Source organism: Paroedura picta, chromosome 10 (genome assembly GCF_049243985.1).
Source record: "Paroedura picta isolate Pp20150507F chromosome 10, Ppicta_v3.0, whole genome shotgun sequence".
Taxonomy (NCBI): Eukaryota; Metazoa; Chordata; class Lepidosauria; order Squamata; family Gekkonidae; genus Paroedura; species Paroedura picta.
This window is the reverse complement of record NC_135378.1, coordinates 86714128-86734694: the sequence shown is the minus strand read 5'-3', so window position 1 is coordinate 86734694 and position 20567 is coordinate 86714128. Positions and strand designations below refer to the sequence as shown.

The 20567-nt window shown below is 57.0% G+C and overlaps 2 protein-coding genes across 8 annotated transcripts in view; one reads left to right on the top strand and one right to left on the bottom strand.

Moving 5' to 3' along the window:
- Positions 1–17078, top strand: part of HSPA12B (heat shock protein family A (Hsp70) member 12B) — a 26406-nt gene extending 9328 nt beyond the window's left edge. For 4 of the 5 annotated variants that reach the window (XM_077301308.1, XM_077301311.1, XM_077301307.1 and 1 more), the window contains 11 exons: positions 1533–1633; positions 2583–2707; positions 3589–3775; positions 4798–4902; positions 5145–5261; positions 6701–6872; positions 8030–8116; positions 10966–11070; positions 12674–12932; positions 13387–13490; positions 14883–17078. In XM_077301308.1, the coding sequence (XP_077157423.1) occupies positions 1533–1633; positions 2583–2707; positions 3589–3775; positions 4798–4902; positions 5145–5261; positions 6701–6872; positions 8030–8116; positions 10966–11070; positions 12674–12932; positions 13387–13490; positions 14883–15526 (2006 nt within the window). In that variant the 3' untranslated portion in view covers positions 15527–17078. The remainder of the gene's footprint in view (positions 1–1532; positions 1634–2582; positions 2708–3588; positions 3776–4797; positions 4903–5144; positions 5262–6700; positions 6873–8029; positions 8117–10965; positions 11071–12673; positions 12933–13386; positions 13491–14882) is intronic. The other variant, XM_077301310.1, reaches the window with a different exon arrangement.
- The window catches only part of ADISSP (adipose secreted signaling protein), a 47942-nt gene continuing 44377 nt past the window's right edge, over positions 17003–20567 (bottom strand). For all 3 annotated transcript variants that reach the window (XM_077301312.1, XM_077301314.1, XM_077301313.1), the window contains exon 6: positions 17003–20567. In XM_077301312.1, the coding sequence (XP_077157427.1) occupies positions 20467–20567 (101 nt within the window). In that variant the 3' untranslated portion in view covers positions 17003–20466.

The window sequence follows — 20567 nt, the reverse complement described above, 5'->3', positions numbered from 1 at the left end:
CCCCCCAGGAATTGCCCCTAGCCCCCCTTCTGAAAGGACCCCTCCTCTCTCAAAAATGGGAGACGCAATCCAGCAGGCTCCTGTAGACACCTTTGGTTATAATGACGGTGTCCCCCCCCACCTCCGTGAAGCCTTGGGCTAATCTCTCTCTCTCTCTCTCTCTCTCTCTCTCTCTCTCTCTCTCTCTCTCTCTCTCTCTCTCTCTCTCTCGGCATATCCTACCTTGTAGGGTTGTTGTGATGGAGAACGCTATGGACTTCCTTGAGCGTTCATTTCATTTTTTTTTCATTCATTCATTGATTCAAGATTTCTCCTCCCCTGTTCAGCAAGGGTCTATCACTGTCTCTCTGGGGGCGAGGGACTTGGTTGGTTTCAGCTAGAGATCCTCAGCTGACAACACGGGAACTGCTCTGGCCTCAGCCATAAGCCTGGCGGGAGAAGCACCATCTCATGCTCCTCCTCCTCCTCCTCCTCCTGCTTCTTCATCATGAGGCATGGGCACAAAACGTGGTCCGTCTCAAAGGTGCCCCTGCACTCAAACTTAGTTTAGAAGGTTATAAGGCTTACTGGGGGCGGGGTGGGGGGGCATAGCGAAGGAAATAAATCTGTCAAAACCGGAGATTGATGGGCAGAGGTCTCCTTAATTGAGGAATGGTGAGAGCAATTAACCGAGACGCAGCCATTCCTCTCCCTCTCTGCTCCAACATGGGGGCATCTTTACAGCGTCTCCTTGGAAGTGGGGCGATTTCCTCTCCCCAGAGAATGGCCCTCCAATCCACCATTCCAAATCTTCTATGACCTTCTCCGGGATTTGGCATGTCACTGTGCCATCTGCTATTCTCATTATTCCATTTCTTACTGGGAATAAGGACAGAGGGCCCTCCGCGAGTCCTCCCGTCTGCCTCTTGGGCTTGGAAGGGGCTTTTGCAACCCTGCAGTTCTGACAGGCAATTAGGTTTTGGCAGGCAACCTTCCGTGGGCGGCCCTAGAATGCCAGTCCCGTGGACATTGGTGGAGCGGTTTGGGCAGAGAGTAATTAACTGTGGCATTTCAGTGAACGGGTTTCAGCGTTACTAGCCGATTTGTTTCATTTTAATCCTGCCTTTCTCCCCAGTGGAGATTCTAAAGCACCTGACACCATTGGCCTCTCCTCCATATTATCCACACAATGCCCCTGCAGGGTAGGCTCCACGGAGAGCTCAGGACTGACCCAAGGGCACCCCATGAACTCCAGAGCTCGTCCTGGTCTATCTTCTCCCCCCTCCATGTCTGGGTGGCATCTTGTGTGGGAAGGAGGGAATACGTCTGACCATGCACTCCGTCTCGCAAATAAGATCACCCGTCCACAAGGCTCTTTCCTGCTTGTGTGAACTCTGGGTGTGCTCCCAATAGCTGAGAGAAGACGCAGAACTGGAACTCACTCCCCGGGATGGGATCTTCCATTTGTAGACGCCTGGAGGGGATTTGCACTTGTCCTGGGCAAGGAAGAGAATTCTTGGTGATGAGGCTGTCTTTGCTTTCTTCCCCGCCAGGCACTAACGGAGAGCGCTCCCGCACCCCGTCTCCGTCAGGCTCTCCCAGACTCCACAATGAAAGCTGCAGCATCGCCCCGCTCACCCCGTCCCAGTCACCGGTAAGCGCAAAAGGAAGCCAGGCCTTGTAAGAACGGATGGGCCAGTCCCTCCTGAGAGCCAGAACTGAGGCGTGTCCAGGGGGTAGAAGAGCTTGCTAGAACACACACACAGGCTGTCTCTCTGCCGCCGTTTGGGGCCGCATGCCAGCTAGCTGAGGTTTTGGCTACTTCTGCTTTCAGTGGGAAAAGTGGCAGTGCAACTCCCACTTTCAGAAATGTTTCTTTGGAAGCTCCAACCCCCCCCCCCGAGTACAGTCTGGCCTTGAGGGACAACCTCATCTCCTGGGGTGACTTTCTTGCAGGAAGGGATTTAAAAACAAAAGAAAGCAGCCACCATAAAGTTATGACAAGGGAAGAAAGCCCGGGGCAGTTCAGTTGACTGCTAGGGGCCAAAAGCAGAGACTTGTGCTTTTGGCTTGGCTAATTGTTATTGATCTGCTGGTGTCATGAACTAGTTTTGGGGGGTGGCAGGCCAACGTCTGAGGGAAATAACCAAAGAGAACAGGCTGCAGCTTTCCCGGAATTTGGTCCTCCGTGGTTGGGGACCTGCTCGGCCTGCTCCGAAAGGGCCTTCTGCTTGGGGGGGGGGGAAGGGCCACATGTCCACCCCCGGCTTCTGGGAACCCTCCAGGCAAGAGACGGGCAGAGGGGCTTGGCCATCAGCCGCCAGGACTTCCTCGGTGGTCTCCCATCCCGGCACCACCTGAACCTGCAGAGTCTGTGCTCTTAGAGTTGCCATCTCCAGCTTGGGAAATTCCTGCAGAAGGACGGGGTGGAGCTTGAGGAGGGCAGGTGTAGGGAGGAGAAGGGCCTCCTGGGCACAGAGTCCTCCCTCCAGAGCAGCCATTCTCCCCAGGGGAGATGACCTCCGTCATCGGGAGGCCAGTGGTAATTCTGGGGGCTCTCCAGTCCCACCCGCCTATCAACACCCTCCGCCTCGTGTTTCCAGAGGAATGAAATCCGGACGCAGCGATCCGCTCCCTTCTCCGTGGTGGTGGCCATCGACTTTGGCACGACGTCCAGCGGCTACGCGTTCAGCTTTGCCAACGACCCTGAGGCCATCCACATGATGAGGTATCTGCGATCCGGGGGAGCCTGAGTGAGCCAAACTGAGCGGTGCGGCATGCCTGGACTCTGGGGGGGGGGGGACTGCACCGCTCTGTGGGCGTCTAGGTGTCACCTCCCTGAATGGGAAGCCTCTCTTTGACTGCACCTGGGAGCTGCCCTCTGGTGCTTCCTTTCTCCACATGGCCTTCCATGCAGAAAGACGTCTCAGCAGGTCTCTGCTGTAGCTGCTGTGTGGATAGATGTTCCTTGAATGGGACACCTTAATCTGGGTGCTCTCTGACCCTCCCTCCCACTTTGTCTCTCCCTCTCTCTGCAAGGCTTTCCATGGATTCACATGTCTCTGCAGATTTCTCTTGCAGTGGCAATGCCCACAGACTCCCACGCACACGATGCCGGACAAGCTGGCCCTTTTGGATAGATTAGGCTTCTTTCTCACTCTCCTTTTGACTGCAACCTGCATGCGAACAGGATCTCCTTGAAATTTCTTTCCTTGGGAATATCCTTCCGGGGAGATTTATTTGCTGCATTCAGGTCTCACGCTTCTGTGACTGGGCAGAACTTTATTATGTTAACCAGACATCCCAGTATTAAGATGGTTTTCAAACATCCTTTTTAAGATGCAAAGGTAGGCATCTGCTTCTACCCTCTCCCAACACATTGATATTTTCTGTATTTATGCTCCGCCCGTCTCCCCAGTGGAAACCCAAAGTAGCTTACCTTGCTCTGTCCTCCGGTTGATCCTCACAACAACCTTGTGAGGTAGGTTAGTCCGAGAGTGTGGTCCAAAGGTCACCCAGCAGGCTTCCGTGGCAGAGCAGGGCTTCCTCCCTGGGCCCTCCAGATCCTCCTCCAGCGCTCTAACCACGACCCCCGTTGCCTCTCTGCAGGAAATGGGAAGGCGGGGACCCCGGGGTCGCCAACCAGAAGACCCCCACCAGCCTCCTGCTGACCCCCGAAGGCTCCTTCCACAGCTTCGGCTACACGGCTAGAGATTATTACCACGACCTGGACCCCGAGGAGGCACGGGGCTGGCTGTACTTGGAAAAGTTCAAGATGAAGATTCACAGCACCAGCGTGAGTGAGATCGTTGGTGGTCCTAATTTTCTGGAGGGGATGGTGGGAAGGGGCGGGGGGGGTTGCAACGGTGGGTGTGGGGATGCCTAAGTGGGGGGTGGGGGCAGCAGAGGAGGTGTGCGTGCTGGACCTGGTGGGGGGGGGACACTGAAGGGGAGGGGCCCGCTGACCACTCTCCTCCCAAGTCATCTTGCACTGATCCAAGGAGGGTCTGATTCAGACTCAGGCTGCAGGCAAAAGGAGAGAGAAGGCAAATCTCAAGAGGCCTCCCCCTCTCGCTAATGGCCAGCTTGTCCGGCATCGGGTGTGTGAGAGTTTGTGGACATTGCCTCTACCTCTGGAGAGACACGGGTCTCCATGGAAGGCCGTGTGCAGAAGGTAGAGGGCAAAGAGAAAGGAGAGGAGAGGGGCCAGAGGGCATCTCCCAGGTTAAGCCAAAGAGAGACATCCCATCCAAGGGAATAACATCCATACACACAGAGTGACATCATGCTCCCTCCCACCGCAATTTCCAGCCATGTTGAGTCTTTCCCCCAAACACGCCCACCCTCCAAGGAGTCATTTTCCCTGTCGTAGCAGGAGAGCTCCAGGTGGACCCACCTGCCCTCTGAGCACGCGCAGAGCCTGGGCTTGGGTTGTGTGTCTGGGGCTTCTTTTATCCTCTGCACCCTTCTGCCCTCCGGGGCTGGTTGCAAGAGCCTGACCCTTCAATCCACTGGCCAGGGACCCGGAGCGCCTTCATTCTCTTAAGGAGTCCGACTTCTAAGCTTTAAATTGTTCGGTTGCTTATTGAATTGTTTTACCGAACTGCTCCGAGGTGCCAGTGCCGAGAGGGGCGATCGCAGAAACTGAGTGAGAAACGAAGGAACGTGATTTCTGTGATTTCTTCGCGGCCCTTCTCAGCATAGCCGGCTCAGGGCCCTTCCCGGCACATTCCCTGCTGAAAGTTAGTTCGTGAAGGGGCCCTTCAGAAGCCCGCTAAGAACCCTCAGACCAGCTGTTTGCTCCTTGCTTGGCCCTAGGACCTGACGATGAAGACGGAGCTGGAAGCCGTCAACGGGAAGAAGGTCCTGGCCTGGGAGGTCTTTGCCCACGCCCTCCGCTTCTTCAAGCGGCAAGCCCTGCAGGTAAGGGACCGGGGCAGGCAGCCCTCCTGGGACGGGGGTCTCTGGGCAAAGCGGCAGCGAGGAGGGAATGCCCCAAACCCAACTGGTATTTTCAGGTTTGTGCCCGTCCGTACTCAAGTACGAACTGCTGCCTGGCCCCCTACCCAGTTAGTGCGGCTGTCTCCAAGGAAGTGTCCCCTCCTCCATCATCCTGTCTCCGGTGTGCCTCTGGCAAGGTGCCACTGTCCCTCCTTTCACTGCAGGAACTGAAAGACCAGTGCCCGTCGCTGCCAGAGAAAGATGCCATCCGATGGGTGATCACCGTGCCGGCCATCTGGAAACAGCCTGCCAAGCAGTTCATGAGAGAGGCCGCGTATCTGGTGAGTGCCGGGGGGCTGGACGATGAGGTTTCTCGGGGGTCTTCCATTGTGCCACTGTGCTGCTCTGGCAGGGAGAAGCAACACCTGCTGGGGCCAAAGGCAGCCCTGAGATCCACTGTGGTGCAGTGATTAGAGCGTTGGACCTGGGTTCGAATCCCCACTCTGCCATGGGAGTTAGCAGGGAGACCAAGCAGCCTAGCCTACCTCGCAAGGGTGTTGAGGGGATAAAATGGAGGAGCAGGAATGATGCCGGCCACCTTGAGTCCAAATTGGGGAGGAAGCTGGGATGCAAACAAAGTAATTAATTAAACCCTGCCAAGGAACCCCAGCCTGCCCTGGCCCTGCCTGCTGGCTTACCAGCTTTCTGGTGGGGCCTGGAGATCTCCCTGCTCTCCAAGCAACAGAGAACCATTCCTGTGAAGAAAACGGCTGTGCCAGAGGGTGGCCTCTATGGCGTGTCCCCCCCCCCCCCCAGATCTCAAGGAGTTTCCCAAGTCGGAGTCGGCAGCCAAAAGGAGCCCTTAGCCGGAGGACTGAGCAAGCAGCAGAGTGGGCCGGTCCCCTCTGGGCTCCGGAGGGAATGGCTGGGAACGCAGAGCCTTGCTGGGTGGCAGCTGGCAGCTGAGCTCCCCCTCCCCTCCCCTCCCCTCCCCTCCCCTCCCCTCCCCTCCCCTCCCCTCCCCTCCCCTCCCCTCCCCTCCCCTCCTTCCTGTCTGTCGGCCGGCGCCAGGAATGCCGCTCTGCTTGCGGGCACAGGGAGCGTGGCAGTGCCCCCCCCCATTTGCTTGGCCCGCCCGCCTTCCCCTCCCCGCACACCAGAGGCTGGCGTTTGCCCAAAGGGTGCAGGAGGCCAGACGCCTCCTTGGCGCCCCCCCCCCACCACCGTGGTTTTGGCAGCTCTTGGCCGGCCGTTTCTGGATTCCCTCTTGGCTGGCCCTTCTCTGCGTCGGGATGCAGCAGGGAGCCAAGCACAGCCCTGCCCGGGTGGGAACTGGCGGCCCAGGAGGGACTGGGGCAGGCCGGCCGGCTGGTGGAGGAGAGACACAGCGGCTGTGCACGAGGGGGGCCAGAGCCCCCTGGCCGACGTTGGGGGATGGAGGGGGGTTCCCGCTGCCTGATCCAAGCCCGGTGACACCTCATGATATCTTTCCTCCCAAAAGGAGATGAGGGATGAGAGCCAGCAGGGTCAAGGGCAGCGGCCTCTAGCCTAGAGAATCGGGTTCGATGTCCCATTCCTTCTCCACGTGCAGCTAGCTGGGTGACTGTGTCAGTCACAGTTCTCCCAGAGCTCTCTCGGTCTCAACTGCACTCCAAAGCAGCCATTTTCTCAGAGAGATCAGCTGCAATTCCAGGCGATCTCCAGGTCCCCCCTTAGTGGGGGTGGGCTAACTTACCTGAGGACTCTCCCACCTCCCTCCCCTTGCCCATTTCTCTTCCAGGCCGGGCTGGTTCCATCGGAGAACCCGGAGCAGCTGCTGATCGCCCTGGAGCCCGAAGCCGCCTCCATCTATTGCCGAAAGCTGCGTCTGAACCAGCTGATTGACCTCAGCTACAAGCCCCAGGCCAATGGCCTGGCCTCCGACCTCCCCATCGACTCCAGCTTCCGCCAGGGTGAGCGAAGCCTGTGTGCTCAGGGGCTGGGGAGATTGCTGGGAGTGGCACTGTGCACATTGCTCCGGTGGGAGCACGGGCCTGTCAGTTTGCAGATCTTAAAGGTGCCCCTGGACTCAAACTTGGTTCTGGATTATTTTTGCCTGCTTTCCCTTGTGGGGGGCTGTGGCTTGGAGGGGGAGGGCCATTGTGGCATGCAGAATGCCCCCAGCCTAGCTTCTGGCATCCCCAGATAGCTTGGCTTGAGACCCTGGGGACCTACTGCCCAACGGAGCAGGCGGCCCTGAGCTCCATGGGCCAGGGGCTGGACTCTGTAGGAGGCCGCTCCCTGCGTGCACATGACCCTAGCTTAGAAGGGCAGGGCTACCTCTGCTTCTGGGCATCCTCTTGACTCACCTCAGGGTCAGTCTTGGGCCCGTGGCTCTGGGGACGGTGGCCCTTGGTGTGCTCTGACTACTCACAAACAAGGTGCCACAGAAAATCTGTTCTGGAGTACATGGCTGCTCTGGAGGGTGGACTCTGTGGCATTGCCCCCCCCCAAGGCCCCTCCCTTCCCCAGATTCCATCTTTAGAGAAAGCTTGGTATTGTAGACAAGAGCAGTGGCTTCTAATCTGGGGAACCAGGACTGACTCCCCTCTCCTTCTCCACATGCAGTCGGCTGGGTGACCTTGGGCCGGTCACAGCTCTCTCTGAGCTCTCTCAGCCTATCTCACATGGTAGTTGGGAGTAGAAAGGATGGCGAATGTAAGCTGCATTGAGACTCCTTCAGGTAGTAAAAAGCAGGCTACAAAAAACAGCTTTTATTCTGGGAGACCTCCAGGCCCCAGCTGGAGGTTGGCAGCGCTACTTGGGGCTTTTATTTACTCCCTCCCATTCTGCATAGCCACCCCCTCAGCTGTTCTCCAGAAGCGCTTTCATGTGATCACGGCCACCTCCCTCCCTCCCTCCCTCCCTCTCACCTTCGGGGGCTTCCTACAATTTTCCCTGGAGCCTTTATGGACATGCAACCGGCCAGTGAATCTCCATGCCTAGAACGGTCTGGAGGTTTTGTTCCCGAGGGTCCGGGGCCAGGAAGAATGCTGTGCGATCTGGAAGCTTCCCCCTGTTCTGGGTTCTGTTGCTTGCTTTTCTCACGGCCGGACTTTTCGCCCTGCAGCCCGAGAACAGCTGCGCCGTTCCAGACACAGCAGGACCTTCCTGGTGGAGTCCGGGGTGGGCGAGCTCTGGGCCGAAATGCAGGCAGGTAGGAGCTGACGGGGGAACTCTGGGTGGGGGACCCCCCTGCCAGTCCCAGACAAAAGGACCTGGCTCCTTCCCGGGTGGATTTGAGGGGTGCTGGGGGACGGGGGGGTGGGGTGTGAGAAGTGGGGGAGAACAGATCTTCCGTTGTCTGTTCTGCTGGAGCGCTGAACCCGGATCTGGGCATCCCGGGGGCCAATCTCCCCTGTGCCAGGGAAGCTTTGAGAGCCCAAGCAACCCCGCCAGGTTATGTTTAGCGGATGGCAGCCACCGATGTCCGGAAGCGCATCTTCCCACGATATCCGCCCTCACGCCTGAAATGGATGAGCCAAAATAAGCTGGGACCCCAGAGGGGCGTCACATGCTCAGTTGCAACCTGATGGATAATCTACAAAGTGATCGGTCTGAACAAAGGTTCCGTGGAAAATCTGATTGGGAGCAGTTTCCCGTTCTGCGTGATTGGGAGCCTTCCCTTTTTTTGGTACAGCACTGCGCCCCAGTCCAGGTGCCCCACGGACCATTCATACGGATGCCGAATCCGTGGAAGGAGGCTTTTGTGGCGGCCGATGAGGCAGAGGTGTCAGAGGAGTATCGAATTCCTCCTGGCAGGGAGGCTTCCGGGCCCCCAAACGGCCCCTCGGCAGATGACAGGGAGGGGAGACCGCTCTCGCTCAAGGGCGGGCCCCTTCCCCTTTTCCGGAGCCAGAGAGCGGCTGAGATCATCGGCTGCTGGCTGCGCATTGCTCCTAGCAGAGACGGCGCATTGGGCCATGACAGCCAGGAGGAAAAGCAGGCCGGCTGTCCCAACAATGGGGGGAAGGGGGGGGAGCAGACAGCCTGGCCCAGGCCCAGGCCAGCTTCCTCTCCCACCTAATAATAACCAGGCCTCATTTCCATTTTTGAAAAGCATTCACGCTTCACACTCAGGTTTCCAAAAGTTGCAGCCGTTTCGGGCAGTTGCCCTTTTCATGTGCTTGAGGAAAAGATGGGCCGTCCCAGGGAGGCAGCCGTCTCTACAGAAGTGCAGGGATGGGACAATCCTGTGTCTTTGCCCCGCCCTTCCCGCCTTCTGCGTGGGCCGTAGGGCTACTCCACCCTTGCAGCTCAGGGAGGGCGCTTTGACTCTCGGAAGCCCCTCCCCTGTCGGCCTCTGAGCTTCTCCTGGACTCGAATCCAGCTCTGCTCCTGCAGGCCAGCAGGGCCCCCCGCTGAAGCCTGGCTCGGGGAGTGTGTCAGCCAGCACAGCTGACGGAGGCCCAAGCAGGCCCTCTGAATGCTTTCCTCCCCCTTCCTCGGAGGGCAGTCCAGACAGACCCGGCCCCGCCCGAGGAGGGTTTCCATCTGATAAGCCAGCCCTGCGAGGGGGTCAGGCAGGAGGCCTGTTGACTCCAGGCAGGAGGCCTGGAGCCTCTCCCAGGTGACGTCCCTCTTCAGGAAGCCGCCAAGGGCCGGGCCAGGAACTGGGCCTCGCGGTTGGGAAGCTGCCCGTTCGCCTTCCCCAATTCCCTCTTGATGGGGCTTTGCTGGGGACCCAGAATATCTGGCAGATGGCAGGGGTGCAGCCGTGGGCTGGGAATTTGCAGGTGGAAGAAGAAGAAGAAGAAGAGCTGGGCTTTTTGTACCCTAATTTTTATTACCCGAAAGGAGTCTCAAAGTGGCTTGCAAACACCTTTCCCTTCCTATCCCTACAACAGACATGCTGTGAGGAGGCTGAGAGAGCTCTGAGAGAACTGGGACTGGCCCAAGGTCACCCAGCTGGCTGCGTGGGAAGGGGGAGAGCAGAACCAATCCTGGTTCCCCGAATTAGAGGCTGCTGCTCTTCCCCACGACACCAAAGCAGCCGTTTTGCTCTCTGCAGCCTGGAGATCGATTGTCATTCTGATAGACCTGGAGGCTGGCAACCTCAGTGGCCGGAGATGCCTAAGCTTGAACTCTTCCCCCACTGCGTTCTCTCTGCCATTTGAGGGGTGCAGGTAGGGACATCTTGCCCAAAAGGCCCCAAATCAAGGGCCAAAGAGCCACCCCTCCATGTTGCTTGAACACCACGCTCTGCCGTGCAAAATCCATCTTGGAAGCACCAGGGAGTGAAACAGCCCGTTGTGGATGGCATGGGGACTGTGCCCAAAGACGAAGCTCCCCGTGCCCACAGCAGCGTAGATCCTTCTGGTAGCACACCCTCAGCCACAGGAGACATTGCCAGAATTTGGGAGGGGGGACAGACCTTTCAGGAGCCAGCTGTGAAAAAGAGGGGCTGGGGGGAAAGACAGGGAGAGATGCTGCTGCCCTGGAGGGGCCTGTCGCCTCTTGACCCACATCTCAGACATGAGGAAAGGGCCCGTGTTTGTCAGTAGCGGTTCCCGCTCTTTAGTGCATGAAGACAGCGGTCCCTTTCAAGGTGTTCCCCGGGCTGGCCAAGAATGGCGTCAACTCTGCCCTAGGAAACTCCTGGAGTGGGCTGGTGCCTTCCCTGGGGGAAATTTGGGGAGCGATTGGAGCTAGAATCTATCCCATGGTTTGCCCTCCAAAACTGCGTTTCCTCCACAGGGGTCAGATCTCTGTAGTCTGGAGATGGTATCAGGCACAGATGGCCAAACAGTGACTTCCCAGAAGTCCACGAACTAAAAGGGCCGAACCAGCTCATGGGAATTCTAGTGCATGGGCATCTGGAGAGCCACCTTGATACAAGACCTTTTGTTGGAAATTCACTGAACATCACAGTAGAGCAGGGATTTGAACCTAGATCTGTTCAGTCCTACTATCTCACTGCCTTTCCCTTTGCAGACTGGCATTAGTACTGGGCCACCAGCTGCATGCCCCCCCCAACTCTCCTTCCCCCCCCCCTGGTTCCCACAGGAGACCGCTACATCGTGGCCGACTGCGGAGGTGGCACCGTGGACCTGACCGTCCACCAAATCGAGCAGCCGCAGGGGACGCTGAAGGAGCTGTACAAAGCATCCGGTGGGTCTGGGCATCTCTGCCCCATTCTCTTCACCCCTTGCAGGAAGACTGCAAGCTCCTTGGGGCAGGGACCCTTCTCACCTGAAAGGGGCCAAGGGTGGTTTGCTCTAGCCGCTGTGGGTGTTTCCTGACTGGTGAGTCTCTTAAGGTTCCCGACTCTGCCTGCCCGCAGGGAGGATGGTTATGGCTGCAGGTCATTTCGGGGGTCCCTTTTGCTCCTGTCTGTTTAGAAGGGGTGGAAATGAAAAGGGGGCTGAATTTCAGGGAGCCATTTCAGCCGCTGGGACCTCAGCCACCCGGAGGAATGTGAAACAGACCTGGACATGTTGGCTTTTCCTGGTATTTCCAAATCTGAATACCGCACCAGCACTGGGATTCAGAAATCTTGGGTAACACCGTTGTGTTTTGTCACAAAGAAGGCTAGGAATTTTGCCTGGCTTTTTCCTCCAGCTTCAAGTCCCTTTTTAGACCATTTTTTAATGTTGAAGCACCATCTGGTGGCCAAGTTTGAAACAGCCAAGAAGGGCTAAAATAGGGAGGAGGGAGGCGGGAGGAGTGCCAATTTCTGAGGTTCACAACATTCCTTGGCCATAAATCCTGAAATTCCTGTTCACCACAACAAAAGGGGATTTTTTAAATGCCTTTCCAAATCCAAGTTGCAACCAGTCCAAGTTTCTGCTGTCTTACCCTTGCAAAGAACCAAAGTGCTGTCGGAATGAGAACAAGGGCCCATGAAGAACGGAGAAACATGGCACTGGAAGGGACCTCAGGGTTCATTTAGTCCAACCCCCTGAACAGTTCGCCCAGCTGGCTGCATGTGGAGGAGCAGGGAATCGAACCTCTCTCTCGCAATTAGAGGCCAGAGCTCTTAACCACGACCCCCCACTGGCTCTCATTGAATATCCATATAAACGAATATCTCCCGAGTTCTCAGAATTCCCAGTCTTCATTTTTTAAGAAGGAAAAATCTTTAGACCACAGTGGAAGGATCCCTAGAACAAAAGGGCCGAGAGAGCTAACTTAAAAAAAAAAATACAAGAACTGGGAATTCAGAGAACAGGACACACAACGACAATGTTATAGCAATATAATGATGATTTTTAGTGGTTTAAAAACGAAAAAGGGGCAGCCACCGCCAAAGGAACTGGGAAGAGGGGGGCCAGCGTGGTGTGATGGTGAAGAGTGGTAATTTCTAATCAGGAGAACCGGGTTTGATTCCGCACTCCTTCTCCGCATGTAATCAGCTGGATAACATCACGCCAGTCACAGTTCTCCCAGAGCAGCTCTCTCAGAGTATCCGCTGTGGGGAGCGGAAGGGCAAGGTTTTCGTAAGCTGCTTTGGGACTCCTTCGGGTAGTGAAAAGCAGGGTGTAAAAACCTTCTGCCGTGTGGACATTCTGTTGTGGTTGAGCTGTACTGGCAGCAGTGGGGAAGCCCTAAGAGAACTGTGACTCTCCCCATGGGGAAAGGACTTCGGAGTGCATCACCATTTCTCCCAGCACTTAAAGCTGTGCCTGAAACCCCCTCCCACGTGTCCGGAGCCCGATCTCTGTGAGTGGGGGGGCTCTGCCTGCTTGTCTGACTCTGCCCCCTTCTCTCACAGGGGGTCCCTACGGGGCCGTGGGGGTGGACCTGGCCTTTGAGAAGCTGCTGTGCCAGATCTTCGGGGAAGACTTCATCGCCACCTTCAAGGCCAAGCGGCCGGCGGCTTGGGTCGACCTGACCATCGCCTTCGAGGCCCGCAAGCGGACGGCCGCCCCCCACCGCAGCAGCCCCCTCAACATCTCCCTGCCCTTCTCCTTCGTGGACTTCTACCGCAAGCACCGTGGCCAGAACGTGGAGACGGCCCTCAAGCGCAGCAGGTGGGGGCATCCTGGGTCAGGGTCGGCCCAGAGATCGGGGGGGGGGAGAAATTCCCCCCTCCCCCACCCAGTTTGCAGAGAGCTTTGGGCAACAAAGTCCTTTGGACCAGCCCGGCTCAGCCCGAGAGTGGCAGGTCTGTCTGGGCCTGGTTCCAAACCCCAAACCAGTCCTTGTTGGGACACAAATAGGAACGGAGAAAATGGGGTGGGGGTGGGGGGGTTGCTGCTAACCCCCTTTGCTCTCCCCGGTGCTTCTCCACCTTTCCTGCCTTCTCCTCTGCGGGTGGAAAGGCTACTTGAGGCCAGGGGGCTTGCCCAGAGGCACCATGCCAGGGGGGGCAGGGGCGAGTCCTGCTGCTTTGCCCCCCTCCCCAGGGCTGCTGGCACATGGGGAGAGGCTGGCCGGGTCCCCCCCCCTTAGCCGTGTCCTTCTGCCTCCTCTCCCTGACCGCAGCGTCAACCTGGTGAAGTGGTCCTCCCAAGGGATGCTCCGCATTTCCTCCGAAGCCATGAACGAGCTCTTCCAGCCCACCGTCTGCCAGATCATCAACCACATCGGTGAGCCCGGGAGCCTCTTCCGTGGGGGTGGGGGTCATGCCCCAGAGCGAATGCCCCTAGCCCTCCTGCCCTGGGGCACAGAAGGAAAGTGCTTGTGGCTGTGGGAGGTCCCCGGTTCAATCCCTGGCGTCGCCTGTCAGGATCTTGTTGAGGAGATGCAGAAGAAGAGCTGTTTTTTGTACTCTGCTTTTCTCTACCCTAATGAGCCTCTTGTGGCGCAGAGTGGTAAGGCAGCTGTCTGAAAGCTTTGCCCATGAGGCTGGGAGTTCGATCCCAGCAGCCGGCTCAAGGTTGACTCAGCCTTCCATCCTTCTGAGGTCGGTGAAATGAGCACCCAGCTTGCTGGGGGGTAAACGGTAATGACTGGGGAAGGCACTGGCAAACCACCCCATATTGAGTCTGCCATGAAAACGCTGGAGGGCGTCACCCCAAGGGTCAGACAGGACCTGGTGCTTGCACAGGGGATACCTTTACCTTTACCTTTTCTCTACCCGAAGGAGTCTCCGAGTGGCTCACAGTCGCCTTCCCTTCTCCTCCCCACATCAGACACCCTGTGAGGGGGGTGGGGCTGAGAGCTCGGAGAGAACTGTGCTGGCCCAAGGTGTGGAGGAGTGGGGAATCCAACCCGGCTCTCCAGATCTGAGGCCAGTGGTCTTAGCCAGTGGTCCAAGATGGCTCTCAGTGATCATGATGGGCTGGATATAATATGAAAACGGGCCCTTGAAAAAGAAAAAAAAATTGTATTTATCCAGAACTCCTTTTGGTTTATGTTTGCACGTTAAATATCTACGAAATAAATTGGAATAATTATAACCAAAAAGATTACATTTTTGTTCCAGCCAATTGGTTGAATTTTTCCAGTCTGGATACAATATAAAGCAACTTGATGGGTTTGTGTGAGTTCACCTCTGCCGCCCATAGACCCCCCTTCCCTTTTGATTTTGGCCGCCATGGTGTATTAAGACAAGCAGCCTCTAACCTGGAGCACTGGGTTGGATTCCCCACTCCTCCTCCCCCCACAGCCAGCGGGGCGAGCTTGGGCTAGTCACAGTTCTCTTAGAGCTGTTCCCACAGAGCAGTTCTCTCATAGTCCTCTCCGCCTCACCTACCTCACAGGGTCTGCTTTGTGGGGAGAGGAAGGGAAAGGTGTTTGCAAGGAAGTGGAAAGCAAAGTATAATCACCCCCCCCCCAGCTCCTCTTTGAATCCGGAGAGCTGAGTTAAGATTCCCCACTTCTCCAGATGCAGCCAGCTGGGGGACCTTAGGCTAGTCCCAGTTGATTCAGAGCAGTTCTCTCAGCCCCCCTACCTGACAGGATGTCTGCTGTGGGGAGAGGAAGGTGTTTGCAACCCACCCCCAGCAGTCCTTCTCCTCCCCCCTCCTCCCTTCCAGATGAGCTGATGCGGAAGCCGGAGGTCCAGGGGGTCAAGCTCCTCTTCTTGGTGGGGGGCTTTGCCGAGTCGGCCATCCTGCAGCACGCCGTCCAGTCGGCCTTCAGCGGCATCTGCCGGGTCATCATCCCTCAGGACGTGGGGCTGACCATCCTCAAGGGGGCGGTGCTCTTTGGCCTGGACCCGACCATCGTCCGGGTGAGGCGCCTGCCCCTGACCTACGGCGTCGGGGTGCTGAACAAGTTTGTGGAGGGGAAGCACCCGCAGGAGAAGCTGCTGGTCAAGGAGGGGAAGAAGTGGTGCACGGACGTCTTCGAGAAGTTCGTCTCGGTGGACCAGTCAGTGGCCCTGGGCGAGGTGGTGCAGAGGAGCTACTGCCCCGCGCGGGCCGGACAGCGCAAGATCATCATCAACGTCTACTGCTGCGCCACGGACGACGTGGTCTACATCACCGACCCCGGCGTGCGGAAATGCGGGACCATCAGCCTGGACTTGGAGGAGCTGGAGGGACCCGGCTCGCCCAAGAGGAGCCGGCGCGAGATCCGGGCCAGCATGCAGTTTGGGGACACGGAGATCAAGGTGACCGCCATGGACGTCCGGACCGCCAAGACCGTGCGGGCCTCCATCGACTTCCTTTCCAACTGACCCCTCGGACGGCTGCGGGAGGGGGAGGAGGAGCAGCAGGGCCCCTCCCCTAGGCAACCCAAACATGGGGGTCATGCCATCACTACCCCACACCCATTTCAGCAGCTGGGACCCCAAGATGGGCTTCAAGACCAGCACTTCCATTTAGACCGCCGCATGGATTCATGGGGCCCCCAGGCTGACGGACCCTCTCTGGATTTCACAGGAAGCCGGTGGGGGGGGGGGGACTGAATCTGACTCTTGGCCCCTCCAGCCAGTGCTGTCTGCTCAGACCAGCAGCGTCCCTCCCGGGTCTTTCCCCCCTCCTCCTGCCGGGCCCTTTTAGCTGGAGGGGCCGGGGACTGAACCGGGGACCTTCGGCAGGCCAAGCGGAGGCCCCTCCGCCCCTCGCCAGCCTCCTCCCAGAGCTGTTGGGCCACGTGCCGGAGGGCGACCGCTAAATTGGGGTGTGTCGCTTCCTCCTTCTGCCTTCCCGTGTCCTTCCAAACAGAGGCCAACAGCACTGCCGAGTGAGGGGCACGGCCCCCTCCCCTGAGCCGACCCACCTCCTTCCTCTTTCCTGGCTGCCCCCCCCCCTTTCCTTAACCAGGCAGCCTGCTGAAATAGCCATATAGCATTTTCTGGGGGTTTTTTTGGGGGGGTGTCTTTTTCGAAGGTAGTTGGAAAGATGAATTTACTTACCTTCCCTCCTACCGTGAACGCCCAAATATCCCTAATCATTGGGCTCTGCCTGGTGAACCGGCTCCATTGCAGGAGCAGCAGAGCACGTGGTCCTTCGTGTGGGGGGCAGAAGTGGGCACCTGCTGACCCTCGTATCTCCCCTGCCGGGCTACAGACATGGGTGGGGCTTGTGGGGTGCCCGTTTCCCATTTCTATCCTGCTTGGGGTGCAGAGGCCCAAACAGCCCAGGGGTGCGAGAAGAAAAGGACACAACTGTGTGCTGGGAGAAAAAGATCACTGTGGGCTCCGTAGTTCCCAACATGGGGCTGGAGAGCCAGTGGGGAGACAGAGGGGCTGTCTGCTGGAAAGGAAAGATGTCTGGTTTCCCTCCCAGGAGATGGTTGTGGGGGGGGGGGTGGAAGGGGGGGGGAGAATTAGCTTCTAGCAGTGAAGGGTAATCCCCAGTGCTCTCCTAGAGTTGCCAGTTCTAAATTGGGAAATACCTGGAGATTTTGGGGATGGAAGCTGGGGGGGGGATTTGGGGAAGGGCTTTCGGCAAGGTACAATGAGAGTCCCCCCCCCCCGCAGCCACTTTTCCTGTTGCCTGGAGACCCATGGCAATGGCGGGAGATCTCTGGGTGCCACCTGGAGGTTGGCAACTGAGCTACAGAGTGACTCCAAAGAAGGACTTTCCCCAAAACTGTAAACTGGGAAGACGCCTTGTCCTGGTTTACTGGGGAGCCACAGAGCGGAGGAGGCGTCTTTTCCCAAGCGAAGTTCTGTATTCCTTTTTACTTGTAAAAAAAGAGAAAGAAATCAAGTACACGCTTCTGCATGTATATATTTATATAGAGGCACATTAAAAACCATAAGTTTCTTTTATAACTAGTGACATTCCTCGTCTGGGTGCCATCTGCCTTTTTTTAAACAAAAAAGACATTTAAGAGACCAGCAGCGGGGGGGGGGGGGAGTCTGGGGCACCCCCATTCATGCCACCTTCCTTCTGTGAGCAACAGAAAAGGTCTGGGAGTTTTGGCAGGGGTGTGTGTGTGTGTGTGTGTGACATTCACCATCCGGCAGTGTTCCACTTTGCATTTTAGAGAACCCACAGATCAATGGGGACTGGGGAAGCAACCCCAAGAGAAGGGCATGATCACGGTTACCACCTTCCTCTTATGAGTTGCTGCCCCCTCTGCAGTTGGGGTTTGCCCTACAGGGACATGTCCGGCGGGGGGGGGGGGGAGATTCTAAATCCTTTAGTTCTGTCACTCCAAGCTGGATCCCCCTTTCGTGAGCAGCTGTAGTGTTAAAAGCAAAAACGGGAAGCCTTTGTCCCCGCTCTCCCGCGTGGGGGAATCTTTGGTCCAGGGGTGCCAGGTTTCACAGTGTCTGGTATAGCTGGCATCAGCCCTCCCCCTCCCCAAATGATAGAATCTGTTCACAATCCAATTTGCTATCAGCTGGCCAGAGCCCCCTCCCACCTCAAGGCCGCTCAGGAACGTAAGGCAACAAAATGGTGCCATTCGCACACGGGATGCTTGCGCCAGGGTCCATGCTGTGGAGAAACGGTGTTTATCCCGCCTTCCTGGCTCTTTTGACCACCTCTGGGGGGGTTTCCTCTGGCTGTTCCCTCTTTCCCAGACCTGCTTGGCTGCAACATTTGGGGAACAGTTGCAACCAAGCCTGGGTGGGTGGGAGACCGGCAATGAGGGGGCACTTCCCCTCCTCCCCAAAACGGGGCACTGAATATTATTATAACAATATAACGATCTGTGTTTTGGGTTCTCTGAGTTCCCTGTTTCTTTCTTGGCAAATACCTAGCCCTCTTATTGCAGGCATGTCTCTTCCGTGAAAGAGGCTAGAGCGTGGGTAGTCAAACGGCGGCCCTCCAGATGTCCATGGACTACAATTCCCATGAGCCCCTGCCAGCAAATGCTGGCAGGGGGTCATGGGAATTGTAGTCCATGGACATCTGGAGGGCTGCCGTTTGACTACCGCTGGAAGATTACTCTGTCTTTTTAAAAAAAGGAAGCTGGCCATTGAGGAGGCCTGGTTAACATTCTGGACATAATTATAATACTGCTGAACTGCTGATTTTGGAAAATAGAAACCCAGGAAATGTCCTGATGGTGATTAAGTGGGGTTATTATAAGGATACCATTTCCTGTGTTTTTGGTGTTCTAAATTCCGCTTTCTTTCCTCCTGGCTCCAGCAGCCCTGGGGGAAACTAGCCACGCCTGCCCCCCCTGTGAAAAAAAACCCCACTTAGGCAAACAACAGGGCAGCAATGCCAAGAGGAAGCAAGTTGGGGTCTTGATTTGGCCCTTTGGCCCAGGCGAAGTTCAGAGAACCGCCCCACTGGGGAAAAAATAACACAGTTTAATTCCATGGCTGCAGGGGGAAAGGGGCTAGAGGGGCTGCACCAAATGACTCCACCACTTTCAGCTCCCTCCCAAGAACCTTTGCAAGAACTCCCACGGCAGAATTCCTAACGCATCAGGGAGAAAGATTCTACGCTAGCTCATTCCCTGACGTGCTAGCATTCTGCTTGCGGGGATTTCCCCCCACATTAAGGGGATTTTCCAAAATGTGATCCCCTACATGGCAACGCAGAGCACCACCATGCATTTGTTCTACCCGTTGCGCTGCTCAAGATGCCGACCAGGGCTCGAGTCCAAGGGAGCCCACCGAATTCCACCAGGATGTGTGCAATCTGCTGGGGATGGGAAGTGTTGGCTTTAAATGCTTGGGATGGATTGGAGGGGAATGAAAAATAAAAATTTTAGATGCGGCAGTACAAAAGAGAAACACGTACACACCTATTTCAAGACACCGTATGGCTTGGGACAAAGAGATCACGCGTTAATCTCTCAAAAGGCCTCCACAGGAACCCCGTTTAAGGAAAACCTCACTTCTAAACAAACTGGATGGGGAAGCAATCAGCACAAGTACCTGGCCAGAGGCTGGGCACTGTTGTCCCCACCCCGTTCCAGGATACGTCCCCTTTGGGGAGAAAAGGGGTTGTCCAAACAGGTTACTTGTCATCTGCTTAGGTAGGTTTAGACTAGGGGCTTTTCTGCATTCTTATTTTCCTTGCTTATACACCCCTGCTTCTTTGGTGTTGTTTTCTTTTTTGTACATGCTTTGCTCCCTCTAGTGGCGCATGTGGTATTACACCAGTTTGTGCTCAGCATAAAACCCTGCATTTTAAATCTACGGGGGGATATGCCAGCCGTAGAGCAAAGTCATGTTGAATCAACCATGTAGAACGGGGGGCGGGGCTCAAAGAAACAGGAACGTACATCAAAGAAACTGAGACCGAAACCCCAAAGTGGATTAGAACCCCTTCGGCCGATTTTCTTGTGGTTCAGTTTGGGGATCCGGGCAGGGTGGGGCGTAATAAGAAAGGCGTCTCCTGCCCCGGCCAGAGTGGCCCCGTGAACTGACCCCGGGAAACTGGGGCAGCTACAAGAAAGAGCTACATATTAGAAGTCCTACCCGCCCGTCCCCTACAAGAACCGAGGAAGCTCTTAATTGCTCACCCAAATCTCTGGAGCGGGACACACATTTCCCCCCCCTGAATCGACCTTTTACTGCTCAATGGGGGCTCCGAGGTGTCCAGCACAACTCCGGCCACCTGTTGCCCCAGACAGTTTTTCTACAGCTGAAGAGCTGATCCGTTCTGCCCTCGGCCCGGGAGAGCGCCAGGCGACTGTTCTGCTCCGGAGGTTCCTGAGGCACCCTTGAAGCGCCGCACAGCCGGGGAGCGGCAGATCTCTTTGGCACGCGCTCTCTCTCTTCTTCCGACGGCAGCTGCAGGGACTTTGGAGAGGTTTGCAAACGACAGAGCCACACTAAAGCAGGAGGGGACACGACTCGGCTCAGGGGACAGTCCCTCTCGGCACGGCCCCCCTCACATGACGCTCGCACGCCACAGGGGCGGCTGGAGGCGGAAGAGATGGTCGGGGGCCCGCCCGTGCCTCGGCTGGAGCCACAACCGTCCTTTGCGCCAGAGGGCTAGCGGTGTGGGTTTGGCCGTGGCGGGAGGAAAGGGAGGGTGGGGGGAGTAGACCGAGCACCCGAACCCACAAGACAAGCTCCATGAGGCTGGAACGAAGCGCGGACTCCCTGCGACTGGCAGCCCGCAAACAGCTGAGACGGCGCTTTTTTAAACTTTCAAGCCGAACTGGAAAATATAGATGTAGTTACGGACCGAGAACCCTCGGAAGTCGACGGGGTTTCGCGAGGGAGGGAGGGAGGGGGGAGGGGGGGCGCCCGGCCTAGTCGAAGCCGTGCCACTCGCTTTGCTCCGAGTCGTACTCCAGCTCCGCCCCGATGCACTTCACCCCTTCCAGCAGCATCGGCGTGCCGTGGTGGCGGT